General features: G+C 43.5%; 1 protein-coding gene across 6 annotated transcripts in view; it reads left to right on the forward strand.

Moving 5' to 3' along the window:
• The window catches only part of FGF13 (fibroblast growth factor 13), a 532,490-nt gene that overhangs the window by 254,810 nt on the left and 263,378 nt on the right, over nucleotides 1-14,302 (forward strand). For 2 of the 6 annotated variants that reach the window (XM_051968478.1, XM_051968479.1), the window contains exon 1: nucleotides 52-262. The exons of the other annotated variants lie outside the window; for them this stretch is intronic. In XM_051968478.1, coding sequence (XP_051824438.1) covers nucleotides 106-262 — 157 coding nt within the window. In that variant the 5' untranslated portion in view covers nucleotides 52-105. Of the gene's footprint in view, nucleotides 1-51; nucleotides 263-14,302 lie in introns of those variants that run through there. 6 annotated transcript variants of the gene reach the window in all.

The raw sequence follows: 14,302 nt of genomic DNA on the forward strand, positions 1-14,302 counted from the left end.
GCACGGAGGGCGGCCCTTTACAGCAGATATATGCGGGGACTCTGAGGCAGGCTGGCACAAGGAGGAGCAGCTTCAGGCTGGTGCGTCCCAAGTGGCCGAAACACAATGGAACCAGAGGACAACGCACGCCTTCTCTTTACTGGAAGCCCTTACCCCCTTTTGTTTGGTTTCTTCTTTTGTATGTTTCTGATTCTTACTCCCGTTTGTAGAGAACTCATGAAGTTCCCCTTCGAGGTCACTATCCACTGGAGACAGAGACATGGTGAGTTTGTGGAGGGCCTCCTTGGTACTTCTCTTCAATGAGGGGCTCACATTCTCCAAAGCCACTTTTCCTTGAGTTACTCCATTCCACTTAAATGTGTTGTCTCCTAATGGTTCAGTGTCTCTGGAGATATTGCCAGTTGGGTTGAGAAAAGAGCAGCAAGAGACAGAGACAGAGACAGGGATGGGGGCGGGAGGGGGAGGAGGAGCCTTGGCTCTATACTCAAATTGAAATGCTTTCCACTGGAACTCTTCTGCCTTTCTCCAGTGGTCAAAGAACTACAATTCTTTCACATTAACCAAGGACTTGGACATGATTTGTACTTTTAATGTATTCAGTCGAGCTATACAGGTCTTCTGAAACTACATTAATTAGGTTTGGGGTCAGGGCCCCATCATTACGTGGGAATTGAGAAGTTGGAACAAGACCTCCATGTCTTTTGTATCTTGAGAGCTATGTTCCTATGATTTAATAACAACTTCCTACTGTTTTATGATTTTGTTTATGGTGACAGTGACAGGGTTGATATGATTCAATGCCTCTTGTACTGTGGCCATTTATTATTATTTGTTATCAGGTAGTCATTTTTAGAAAAACTTTCTTTCAGAGTACCAGCAGCTAAGGTACTTTTTATTGATGCTTTAAAAACTCTCAGAAGTGACTAAAACTAACAAGTGAGCCCCTCCATTATTTTTCCACCACTCTGTCATTATCACTGCAGAGTTAAAAGAGACTTTGCCCAGCTCTGGAGGCCATTTTGTATTTGTCTTTCTTCCATGAATTAATATGACTGAAGAATTTAGGACCAAGAGACATGACATTACATGAATTAGAAGGAAATAGTCTTTTCTCTATGATCATTTTTCTGCAGATTCTATAAGCGCACACTTGCTAAAGAGAAACAAGGATACTTTACATACCCATTTCCCCTCTGAAAGTTCTCTCATACCTAACTTTGCGGTGAAGTTAATTCCGTATTCTGAAAGGTTCTGTAAGTATTAGCCAGTCTCTCAGTAGCTTCTACCAAGCTAGGGTCTCTCGGGGACCATGTCTGTTTTCCAGGCTAGTCGTAGTCAGAGTCTGCTCCCTGGGTGGCTGGCTACAGTCACATCTTTGATCCCAGTAATTCATAAATACTGCCACATCGTCAGGAATTTGCCATATGGGTGAAATCTCATTTTGGTTGCTTTCTTTGACATTGTACAGTAGAAATCACACTGACTATGGAGCCAGTGGTCCTGGGGTCAGCTCCTCTCTCTTCCTTGTGTCATCTTTAGCAAGACATTTTACGTCCTTGGGCCTCAGTTTTCTCATCTATAAAATACAAATGTTGGAGTCAGTGGCTTCTAAGGACCTTTTCAGTTCTTAGAGTCTACGACTCTAAGTCTGTGGGTGTCTGTCATGTCCAAGGGGAATTATATGGATTTTTCTTGGGCTTGGTGGGCAGAGACCTATACTATAGGAGCAGTGGATGGAAGGTGCCGTGAAGCACATTGAAACCTGATGGATGCAAAGATTTCTTACAATTAGAACTATCCAAAACTGGTACGCAGTCCTCTGGAGGTCACGAGTGCCCTCTGAGCAAAAACTTGGGCAAAAACTGAACAACTGTTGGTGGTAATTGGATGCAGTTGCCTCTTAAGTCACTTCTGATGTTTAAGATTCTGTTCTGCTGATAGCCCTGGATTAGTGGTCAGCAGTCCCGGGTTTGGATTCTGGCTCCACCACTTCTTTTGTGAGCTCCCTTTATGATCCCCTCTCTGTAGAGGTCGCTTCTTTTTAAAAACCATAGGATTAGACTAAATGGCATCTAAATTCCCTTCCAGCTCTAAACATGTTGATTCTCCCCAAGGAGCCTACCTTGAGCCTGTCATGCTTACTGATTTCCCAGCTTCCCCCTCCCAATACTAAATCAGTACATTCTGTAGTTCTCTTTTCCTTAGAGTCCATCCCCTTCTCCCAATAATGACATATGTCACAGTTGCTTAGTTTGGAAGATTAAGTATGAGCTGGTGCTATTTCTTACCCAGGGATCATCTAATTTTCATCTGTTGAATATATGTATTGCACATGGGCACACATATACATACATGTATATGTACACAAAATGAAATATGGTCCTTTGAAGCAGGCCTGGAACGACATTTAGTCCAATTTCTGGTGCTGGATGATGGCTGCTCAACTCTAATGGGTCCCCTTGAGGGACTTAGCAATGAGTTATTAGAATTTCAGTCTGACTTTTAAGGAATGAAATGCTCACGCTGGTGTGGGTTGGGATCTGAAGGGTACCATGGGAGGGTATTTGAAATTCTGTCCAAGCTTTTGCAGGAATATCTGTTGGGTTGATGCACTTGAGGGCTGTGCTCCTGTCCTTGCTCACATCGGCCCAGTCTGGCTTGTCTTCCTCTTTCTTGCCTGTCCACCTCCGGCTCCTTCCTTACTCATTAGCACTTTCACTGATGGAGCAGGAGGAGCTCAAATGAGTAAAGCTTTTTTTTTCTCTCCTCATCAAATCCTGGTAAAAGGTTGCTGAGCAAGGAGGGAGAAAGTCTGGGTGAAAATGAGATTTGGAGATTATCTGTGAAAAGGGGACAGCGTGAATGAATTCTGTTCTAAGGTGAGAAGGTTTCAGCCACAGAGCTAGGGGGTGGAAAAGATGGGCATGTAGTTGAAATGGTATCATTAAGGGACTAAGAGCTACCTTTTCTAGGCCCCTTCACAGTTTTCAAAGCTCATTCCCCCTGACCAGGACCCATGAGATAAAGAGTAAAAGCGTCATTACTTCCATGGTTCAGACTCGGAATTGGCAAGGAGCTTAGAGGGCATCTAGTCCAAGTCCCTCACTGTATAGATGAAGAAACTGAGGCCCACGAAGCAGAAATATTCTCCAGTCATGCAGCAAGTAAATAGCAAAGCTGGGACTTGAACTTTGGCCCTCTGACCCCAAGCTCTGTCTTTCACTTCATTATGATGGTTTTAAGGATGAGGAAACCCAAGGTCAGGGAGGAAGAGAGGAGAGGGATAAAGAGTAGAAAGGTCCCTTGTCATCCTCCAATGCTTTCTGTCTCTCTCTGGGCCTAAATATGTACCATAAGCCAGGTGAGCCATTCCTGGGACCACCCCAATAGCAACTCTCTCCAAGAACTCCTGCTCCTGGGCAAATAGAAGTACCTGAGCTAGCTAAGCAGAAGTTCAGCAGACTCGGAGGTTGGGTTGCTACCAATAAAGAGAGAGGACTTGCAGTTTCTAGTTTTGCATGATATTTAAAAACAGATCTGCCTCAAGTCCCTCAAATGGATACATCAAGGCTTTGTCCTTTTTAGGCATTGGAAACTGGCCAAAGTTAGGATTCCCAAGGACAATGACTCAAGGCTCCGGAGCACGCCCCTTGACGCTCAGACACATCAGAAGTCAATGGCATACATGGAATGGCTCTCCCCACCAATTCTTATGACCGAAAGTCATTTGAGTGTATATTCCCCAACAAGGGGTAGGATAGTTTGGAGAGGGAGACAGACTTTTCTGGATGCCGTGCCTGCCATTTTGTAGTTGTCAACTCTAGCCAGGTGGGCTTGGGTATATGATTTTTAATAGTTCCACAGTTACTTCATTATCTTCCTTTGTCTTCCTCTTCATTCTCCTCTGGTTCTTCCTCCTCCTACTTTTCATACTTCTTTTCTCCTCCTTTCCTTCCTCTTTCTCTTTTTCATCTTCCTTCTCTTCTTTTTTCTACTCTTCCTGCTTCCTTATTTTGTTCCTCTTCTTTTTCCTTGTCTTCCTTCTCTTGCTCTGTATAGTCACCTTCCTACTCCTCTTCCTTTTATTTCTCCTCTTCCTTCTCTGTGGCTAATCTTGTCATATTGTCAGGACTTACCACTGGTTGCAGCATCCTAATGGGAAAAAAAGTCCATTTTTCCCCTGGAGGAAAAAAAATCATAAAATAATTGACCCAAAATGAGGGAAATGAGATGTCAGCAGGATAGTTACAAGAGAAGATCTGGCCCCACCATTCTTCTCATTAGGGACAAGAATCATTTCCTTGTCCAGTTTTTAATGTGTTGCTGGGGGGAAAATCAGATACAAGAGAGAGTCTTTCTCCTAATTTAAACACCAGGACATTAATTAATTCAGAAAACTCTGATTTGGTGTGATACTTTCTCACCAGAATCCACTTTTCCTGTGGCCAATTTGTCCCTACATTTGTTCTGGGGTTAAAGGTGGGCCTGACTTTTCTGAGCCTGGATGCCCAGAAGCCTCTCTCTCCCCGAGTCGGTCCCTCACATCCCTGGATACATTCTTGAAGATAATGTGGGAAGGGGCCTTTTTTGCCCTGCTCCGACCTCTGGAATGACACATGACACATTTACCAAATGGGATGATAAAGGGAAAATGTTTTGCACTGTAGAAATTGTGCCATTTATTATTATCATTTACTAGAGTTGCAATTTCATTGATGTAGGGAACTCCCAGGGGAGGAAAGCCTCTCCTCGCTGAGGGAGTTCGGCAATATGGCTCTGAATTATGGCCTTAGTGAGTTGTTTGGGTTACTGAGAGATGAAGTGGTTTGCCCAAGATGGGAGGACTCAAACCCAAATCTTGGTGATGGCAAAGCTAAGCCGCTAGTCACCAAGCTCTTGTGAAAATCTAGTCGGATACTGAATGGAAAGTACTTCTTGACTATATGGTGAAAATAAACCCGGGTATGGCTGCTCCCTCGCAGAATCCTGCCCTCTGGAAGACTCTGAGTCAGCTGAACTTGCTGGCTGCATCCTCCCTTTAAGACAGCAGGCCAGATCTGGGGAAAGATGAAAGTGATTTACACATTTAATGGATCAGACTCAGGAAAGACTAAAAATTGATTGCCCTAAATGAAGGCACTGTGGGGTTCTTATTTGGTTAGGGACAACCACAGGGGCAGAGGCAAGCAACAGGCCACCTGGTCAAATTCAAGCATCCAACATAGATTAAAACAAAACCACTTTCTAAATTGAGCTGCCTTCCTACATGACATTCTAGAGGCATCTTGCAACTTACCTCAGTTTCTCCAGAGATCTACACTTTCAATTGTGATTCATTTGGACTCATATTTTCCCCTTTCAGAAAGAAAAGGGCACCATTGAGATCCAGGTAAGAAAACTCTAGAAGTCTTGGAACTTTCACAGGCACCTGGGGCAAGTTTGCCAGCATGGTACAAGGGAAAGAGCTTTGAGTCTTGAACTGGGTTCAAAAAGTATAAGTGATCTTAGATAAATGGCTTTACTTTCCTGGGTCTCAGGTTGCTCATTTGTTTGCCTCAATTGCTTTTGAAGCCCTTTGCAGCTCTAGAGCTTTGAACCTATGTCATCACTGCTCTGGATCCCATTTTTTCCTCTTCTGTAATAGTTAGGGATTAATCTGGATGGCTTTGGAGGTCTCTTCAGGCCCTAAATCTGTGACAATGTAATCCTAAGTCACAGATTGTCTCTGGGCCTCAGTATTCTTATCTGGTGAATTCAGCTCTTGAACAGCAAGGCCTCTTAGCTTCCTTCCAACTTGAAATGTTTGACCCTATGATTGGCTTTTGTTCCATGAAGAGGGTAGAAGTATCTGCAGAGTGATCTTAGAGAGTTAAAAGGCTAATGGGGACTCAGATTTAGGTCAGAGAAGGCATGGAGTTTAAGGAACAGAAAACAGAAAATGGGGTGTGTGTATCTGTGTGTAGTCCCGCTTCTAGCCTTCCTGATATGGATTTTCCTCCTTTTCATACACACACACACACACACACACACACACACACACACACACACGCACACCTGCCCGTATTGAAACACCTGCAGCAGCATTTCTGACTCAGTTGTCTTTGCTGCTAAGCCTTCATTTACAAGGCCAGAGACACCAGGGAAGGTTTTGATCAAAATCGAGGGTATGTTTGAGTACATGTGTGTGGTAGCAGTGGGGAGACAGGAGACTATACATTTAAAAGACTCAAAAGAGCAAATGGCCTCTTGCCTCCCACTGGCTCACGTGTACATGTGTGTGTGTGTGACTGCTTGAGCTTGTGGTATTCGGGATCCCAGTAGCAGCTGAGTTTAAAGAATGGAAAGGAAGTTGAGATGAGGGACAGCCAAAAGTGATCACCAAACTTCATCTGTGAAATAGCTCTTCAAATGAATGAAGATCATGAAGGTGTCCCGGGTGACATTTCCTGGTTCTCAGTATCCTGAAGCATTTCAGCCTCAGCAAGGAGGGGCCAAAGAAAGGTCACATGTGCCTTACTCTCACAAACCCCAAATAAGTTTGGGATCTTTATTAGGAGCAATATGCTGGGTAGCTAGAAGCATGATAACAAGGTGGCTATTTGGGGAAAAAATGGCTCCTCGGAGTCATCAAATCATGCGATGTGAGAGTTGGAAGGGACTTTTTAGACCGTCCAATTGAACTTCCTCATTTTGGAAAGGCCCAAAGGGAAGTCAAGATCTGGGAAAGAGCAGGAAATTGGCTTGTGTAGTCAAATTTGACAGCTAGAATGGCCGTAGAAGACAGAACATGAGGTGAAAGAAACACGAGAGTGCCTGATTAGTAAACTATTAGAGCCCAGAGGATCTCAGAACATGGCAGGCCAAGAGGTAGGAAGGACTTTAGATCATAGGCTCAAGCAAGTCTTTCTACGGTTCTTACCTTGTACTAGGCTCTGGGGATAGGGAGCTGCTATTCTAATGTCTGACCCAAGAGGGCCTTTGAACTCAGAGTGGCAGAATTAAGAGAGCCTTAAAGCACAGAGCATAAGATCTTGCTAGAGGGGCCTTAAAAGATAAAACGTCAGTAAAAAAAAATAGACTTGAGGACATTGAATGTTAGCCTTTAAATGAGCCTTAGAACATAGAATGTACGAATTGGAAGAGACCTTAGAACAGGGAATGTTGGAACCAGGAGGACTCATAGAACATAGACTATCAAAACGAGAAGGAACCATAGAACACAGATTGTCGGGACTGAGATGAATCTTTGAGTATGAGAACTTCTCCCATCCTTTTGTGTTCCTTTCCCTCCTCCTTTCCTGCAAAAGCAGAGATGTCATGATCTCACTAGTCCAGTCAATCCCTCTAAGACTCAGAAAGGGCAGGGCAGCAAGGAAGGTCCACAGCCTTCACCATGATGCTATCACTGTCACTTACTTCTCAAAGCCTTCTGCAGCAGCATCCTGGATGCTTTTTCCTGCTCTCAGATGCCCTTATGACCTGGGCTGTCCTTCTCAAACTTTTTTTCTCCACTTTGTGGACAAGTGAGACAGCCTCTCTTCTAGCCTGCTCTCCTGTTTTGCCCAGAGGTGGCTTATCTCCCAGCTTCCTCCTTGCCTGCATCAGCTCATAATGGTTCACAATTTACTGATAGTTAAAAATGTCGGCCCGGTCACAAAAGTGCAGCCTGCAGCCGCATGGCAGAGGGTCCAGTTGGTATAAATCTAATATGCAAACAAGAAAACACCCAGCCTCTATTACAAAGGCGCACGCAGCAGATGCTGCCAATTGGTCCCACTGGTTTCTGATAAGCTGGAAACAAAAACCGAGCTGCGCTTCCCTCTTTTCCTTAGCTGGCATACCCAGGGATTGCGCAGAAAAGAGCAGAGACCTAGAAGCTGACTGGCTGAACACATCTCCCCAGAGAAGTTACTGTGCTTGAAAGGATCCAGCCCAGCCAAGCATCTGTGGCCCTGTGCTGTCAATGGGATCTTTTAGGTACCAAAACAGGTTCTCAATTACAAGGCCCTGGCCCCAAGTCAACCCTCAAAAGTTAGCTTCCCCCGCAAACAAAGACGCAAAGCCAACGATTCTGCCTCAGTAGTATTGATATTTCACTGGCGAAGGATTGCTGCAAGCTGCCTGCTGCCAGACCTGGCAGCTCCCACTTGAGCCTGGGGCACTGCAGCTGTACACCATTAGCTGCCTCTTCCTTGCCTGATCCAATATGATTCTGTCGCAGGACCCAAACTAGCAGAGAAAAACACTGTATCAAGAGCACAAGGACAGGCGTTCTAAGCCCAAGGTTGCTGTTCTGTGGACTCTGTAACAGTCTCACTTCTCCAGAATGAATAGTAGCTGCCAGATGTGGTCAGGGTTGGCTGGAAGTAGTGGAAAGAATGCTGGGATGGAAAACCTTGAACCTGGCCTTTCTACTTAGTCTGGTACCTTCCCTCTGAATCTCAGGTTCCCCATTTATAAAATAATAGAGCTTAACTAGTTCATTATATCCTTCCAACCTGCTCTCTTGGGAAAAATGGAATCAAGAAAAAGAAAGGGACTGGGTATTGAGAAATACATAGATGCAGGGGCATAGATTGAGGAGGGGTCAAGAGTAATGGGAAGGTCTCTCGACTGGAGCATTATGTGCTAGCTAAAGTAGAGGGCCTATGATGACGAGTGGGCCATCAGAAGAGAATATTAGCAGGTAGAAGACCTTGGGTCTTAATCTTAAGGGCTTAGCAGAGAATAGGGGAAATTTGAGTACTGTAATAATAGCTCACACTCACCTAGTACTTTCATAACAATTCACATGTATATAGTGCTTTTAGTTTTGCAAAGCATTTTACATTACCTTGTTCACTCTTTACAACAACCCTGGGAGGCAAGTACTATTATCCCCATATTACAACAGTGGAGACTGAGGCTGAGAAAAGTTAATTGACTTGCCCAGGGTCATACCATTTATAAGTACCTGAAGCAGGAATTGAATTCACAGCTTTCTGATTCTGGATAGTGGATGAAGCAATAAGAAGATAGATTTGCATTTGATTCAAAATGGAACATCATTCTTCTGGCAGTAGAATGACTTACCTAGAGGAATGATGGATCTCTTTTGGGAAACGGTGGCATCTTCCTGGGTTTAGCTACAAATAATTGCATGGATCTCTCATAGCTTCCAGAAATAGTTCACTGCCTTTTTAACCTCCTAAATGACATTCCACAAAATATTATCAGCCCGGGGTCTGCAAAAAAGATGTGTCTGCATATGTTCTCCCCTTGATGTATTTTCCTCCCAGTGTTCTTTCTGTAGCTCTAAAGGCGATCATTCTGAGGTCCAAGGCACTTTGGGTTCCCTTCGAGACTGGCCCTTTCATTCACCCCCTTTCATTTCCATTCCATAACCATCCGATTCGCTGAATTGACTGACAAGTCTGAGGGAGGCTTCTGGAACTTTGGAAAACATATATGTGTATAGACAGGTGTCAATATACATAGATAGTTATCTATAAGATAGCAACATAGATGCTATATTCTTGCATCTAATTTTCTGACTATGCCTTTATTCTACTGTAGTAGAATGAAGAAGACCAGAGTTCACAACTTGCTTCTGATTATTCCCTGTTGTGGGACAGTGGGCACATCCCTGAATTTTCTTAGCCTCAGTTTCCTAATCTGTAAAATATAACTTATAATAATTGTTATACTCTATAAATGTAATGTGAATTATATTGCTTTTTCAATGAGTTGGGGAGGGGAAGGAAGAAGGGAGAGAATATGGAACTGATAATAAAAAGAATTTTTTTTTTTGCGAGGCAATTGGGGTTAAGGGACTTGCCCAAAGCCACACAGGTCGTAAGCATTAAGTGTCTGAGGCTGGATTTGAAGTCTGGTCTTTTTAACTTCAGGGCCGGTGCTCTATCCACTGTATCATCTAGCTGCCCCTAAAAAAGGATTTTAACAGCATGGTGACTGTCATATCTGTTGTGACCTTCTAGTGGGACAGTATTGATAGAGTATTTTGTAAACCTCAGAGCACTTCATGCTCAGTACTTCCTCGTGATATTTATGAACCACAGGGTTCATATAACTGTTGAAAGTGATGTACCCACTACAGGTACCTCAAACTAAAACCGGATCATCTTGCACAAAATACAACTTCAGCTGAGGTCACTTGCCAGGAGTTCCTTGGACAATGGTTCCACAATGGTGCTGTGTGTGCTCAGGGGCATCGGGGTAGGAGAAGATCTCTCAGCCCACCATGTGGTAACTTCCTATTTTAAGTACTTATTTTTCCTAAAAAGATGCTAAATACTGTTGTTTCTATGAATGCCTTCTAAATGTATTTGCCCTAGGCAAAGACCCCATTTGCTCTATCTTGATTATAGATAAGTTGAGTAGTACAGCAGTTGTTCACTTTTAGGCACACTTGGGCCAGGAGGAATAAAATGTCTTAAATCCCAAACTTTGGCCATTTTCCTTTTGTGAGGAAATCTAATCAAACTATTGTGATTAATCAAAATCTCATCCCAAAGCCACTGGACCAGTAATCGGATCTCACAGTTGATCATCTGTTAAAATGACGAGGCACAGGCCATCAATATCTCATCCAAGCCTCCCACTGAGTTACCCGAGGTGCTGGACCCAGACTTAAGAAAGCTTGAATTCAAATCCGGCCCGAATGTTCCTAATTGTGAACAAGTCATTTCATCTTTCTCTACCTCTCTTTCTTCATCTGAAATGACTTAGTAAAAGCCATAGGACTAACAAGTAATAATAACTAATAAGTAGCAATATTGTCTTTGAGGTGCACCAGCAGTAGTAGAAGAGGAAGCTCAGAGTGAGCTTTCATGCTTTGGGTGGAGGGAGGCTCATCCGGGGTACACCCAGAGGGAGACAGCTCTCCCTAAGATACCAGGCAGCCTCTACTCTGCTGGCTATGGGCCGTCTCAAAGGGGGAGGCTCACGTGCGGGTACCACCCTAGGCGTGGATGCTGAGAGATTTGGGGGTTGGATGCTCAGGATGAGGGTTGGAGCTGGTAAGAGAAGAAGGCTGACCTCTAACTTCCCTGCCTTTTGACAAAGCCCCATGGCCCTGTCCTACTTCCATCTCTGATGACTAGGCAGTGATACAGCTGGGCCCAGAATTGAATTTTCCTCATTTCAAGGATATTTTGTCCTGCACCTGCACTTGAGAACATCACTCTTTTGTCGGCAGACAGGGAAGAGTTACTCTCGCTGGCTGGATTTGGTCACAGAGGGGAGGGGAACAAAGGGAACAACTAACTACAGAGCTGCATTGCGCTTTGTACTTTGTTTATGTCTTTTGGCATGAGGAGTCCGGTTTAATTATTTTTGAAAGTGTGTCCCTATGTAGTCAGTCATAAGACTGAAATCTCAGTTGAAAAAAAAAATTTTCCTAATGTACCCATTACATCAGAGCTGAACTATAGGATGGGATGGAATGATTGGGGGAGTGCTGGTGGTTTAAGGAAAGGAAGCAGCTCTAGATTACTCAGGAAAGATGAATGAGAATCTGCCAGGTAAAAATTTGCCAAATATTGGCCAAGTTCTAGGCCCCAGAAATTTGAATGTGGAGTATTAGCAGGACACCAGGAAGACTGAAATCAGGCAGGCAATTTTTCTGGGCTTTGAGAGAGAAGAGCCCAGTGGAGTTCTGTTGGCCAGATGACTCGACTCCATCTCCAACGCAATCACTTTAGGGTTCCCTTTGGGCAAATTTGCCCATTGGAGGCTGTAGCATTCTGTCTTAGCTAACCAGTCATCGGTAAATTACTCTGAATTTTGTGAATTTGTAAAAGAGCTGGGATTTCATCAGGCTGGGGATCTCTTGTTAGGGGAACTCCTTTTACTAATGCAGGTTGCAACCAACTTCAGGCTTAGTAGAGCAATCTCATGATGTTACTTGAGGCTCATAGAGATTAAACAGCCCATCGAGGATCATACAGTAAGTGCCAGAGTCCACATTTTCCAGACTCCATGCCCGATGCTCTATCCATTACACCACGTTCCTCTTAGAGCAACAGTATCATTGTCTCAGCTTAGAGAGTCAGGCTGGAGATTAGATTTTAGTTTAGATGATAGTAACTTCTCGTTTTGTCAGATTTTTCATCTTGCAAATTCAAAGGGTTTTGACATTCCTCAGAATTATTTTCCTGAAAAAAGTTCTATGAGGTAGAGAGGCATTTGTGATTATGTCCAGATGGGGAGGGAACACCGGACAAGAGGGATCACGTGGATTGTTCTGTGTGTGGTAGTTAGAGGAAGATGGGAGGCTTTTAATACACATTCATACATAAAGTAGATTCCAGTGATCTTTACTCCTCTTGACTTTGAGGCTATTTATTTGCTTTTTCTCTTTAGAGCCTTCTCCCAGTCCTCATTGCCTTATAACAGGATTGCTGCAACTACCCCCATACCCTGCTCTGTGTTGATCTACCTGTTTCCAGTATTTCCCCTTTTTAGCCCTTCTTAAATAGTCTGCTACTCTTTAAACACTCATTTCACCAGGTCACTCCCTTGTCTCAAAATCTTCAGTGACCTCGTATCCCTTCAAGTGTGACTTCACCCATCTGGCTTCCAAGGTGTTCCTCTTTCACTTTTCCATAGGATCTGGAGGTTAGGAATCTCAGAGACTCCTCGTTTTATAGATGAGGAAACCAAAGCCCATGGCTAAGTGACTTGATCAAGATCACTCGTGGGAACTTTGATCTAGAACTTGGAAGGACTTCACAAGCCATGAGTCCAACCAGTTCATTTTATAGGTATGACACTGAGGCTCAGAAAGATGAAAATGAGACACAAAGTCACATGTAGAATCTTCATTCTCAAGCCGGAAGGAACTTTCAAGGTGGTCTGGTCCATCTCTCATTTTGAACGAGGAGATTGAGATCCGGGATACCAGGCTTTATCTTCTCCTTTTCTGACTCTATGATCTCAGGACACCTGGGGCATTTTCCTTTGGCTCACTCCCGTGACCTGTCATCCAATTTAAGAAACAGTTGTGAGGTTCTTATCGGGGATGCCGACAGACACGTTTCTTGCCATCAAGGAACTTCCCTTCTCCTTGCTTTTCCTTGGGTTCTTTGCACTATTTGTACTGCTGTCCCTCCCTTCTCTGCTCCTTGAAATGCAGTCCACCCCTCAGCCCACCTCCTCCATCAAGCTTTCCAAGCACCTCCAACGCAGTGCACTTAGACTTCCTTCCCTGTTTCCCTAGTAGTCTGCTAATCTCTAATAATAGTTAGCATTTACATAACATTCCACAGTCTCTAAATAATAACAAATATCATTTCATGTTCTCTTCACGACAACCCTGGGAGGTAGATGCTATTGTTATCCCTTTTACAGATGAGGAAACTGAGGAAAACCTGAAGTTAAATGACTTAACCGATATTATATAGCTAGAAGTGGCTGGAGCTGAATTTGAACTCAGTCTTTCCGACTGAGTCCAGGGCCAGTGCTCAATCCATTGTTTACCTACCGTGGAGTCGATTGTGATGTTACTGCCATACCTGGGGTTCTTTTGGTTTCTTCCTTAGGTTATAAGCCCAGAAGGGCAGAGATCTTGTTGACGTTCATTCCTCAGAACAGCCTGAAGACCTTTATGATGTAGGAACCAATGCTGGACATACAGTTCGGGAAATACCTGTTGAGTGACTGATAAATGAGTGGCCACTGGATTTGAGTCAAGAATAGCCTTCTCAGTCCCAGCTTAGTGCTTGATAAGCCACAAATGCATCATAGCAGATAAGTGATAATAGTGTTCACATCAGAAACCCTAGATCCGGAAGAGATGGAGAGGTCAGCCTAGGCCAACACCCCCATTTCTGAGAAGGGGAAACAGAGACCTAGAGAAGGGAAGTAGCGAGGCACTCAAACCCAGCTTCTCTGACTCCACACCTGTTCATTTTTCTCTTGCACCCTCTTGACATGCATATAACATGATGGAAAATAGGCAGGTACTCTGTAGCTTAATGATTTCCTCTGCTTTTTAAAAAATGTTTTACTAAAATATTAATATTGATTATCAGTACAATCCACCAAGCATGCTTAAGAATGATTTACATTTAAATTAACTTAAGCATGAAGTGTTAATGTATAATTTAAATTAATGCATAAAGTATAATAATTTTTCATTCTAAGTTTTCCTTAGGATCCTTCATCTATTAATTCTCATTCACTTTTCCTTTTATATGGTCATAGTTAATGGATATTCTGTTCTTATGGTTAGGCTTTCTGCATTTAGTATTATTTAATTTAGCTCTTTGCAGGTTTCTTTGTATTCATCATAGCAATTCTT

This window comes from Antechinus flavipes, chromosome X, assembly GCF_016432865.1.
Source record: "Antechinus flavipes isolate AdamAnt ecotype Samford, QLD, Australia chromosome X, AdamAnt_v2, whole genome shotgun sequence".
Lineage (NCBI taxonomy): Eukaryota > Metazoa > Chordata > Mammalia > Dasyuromorphia > Dasyuridae > Antechinus > Antechinus flavipes.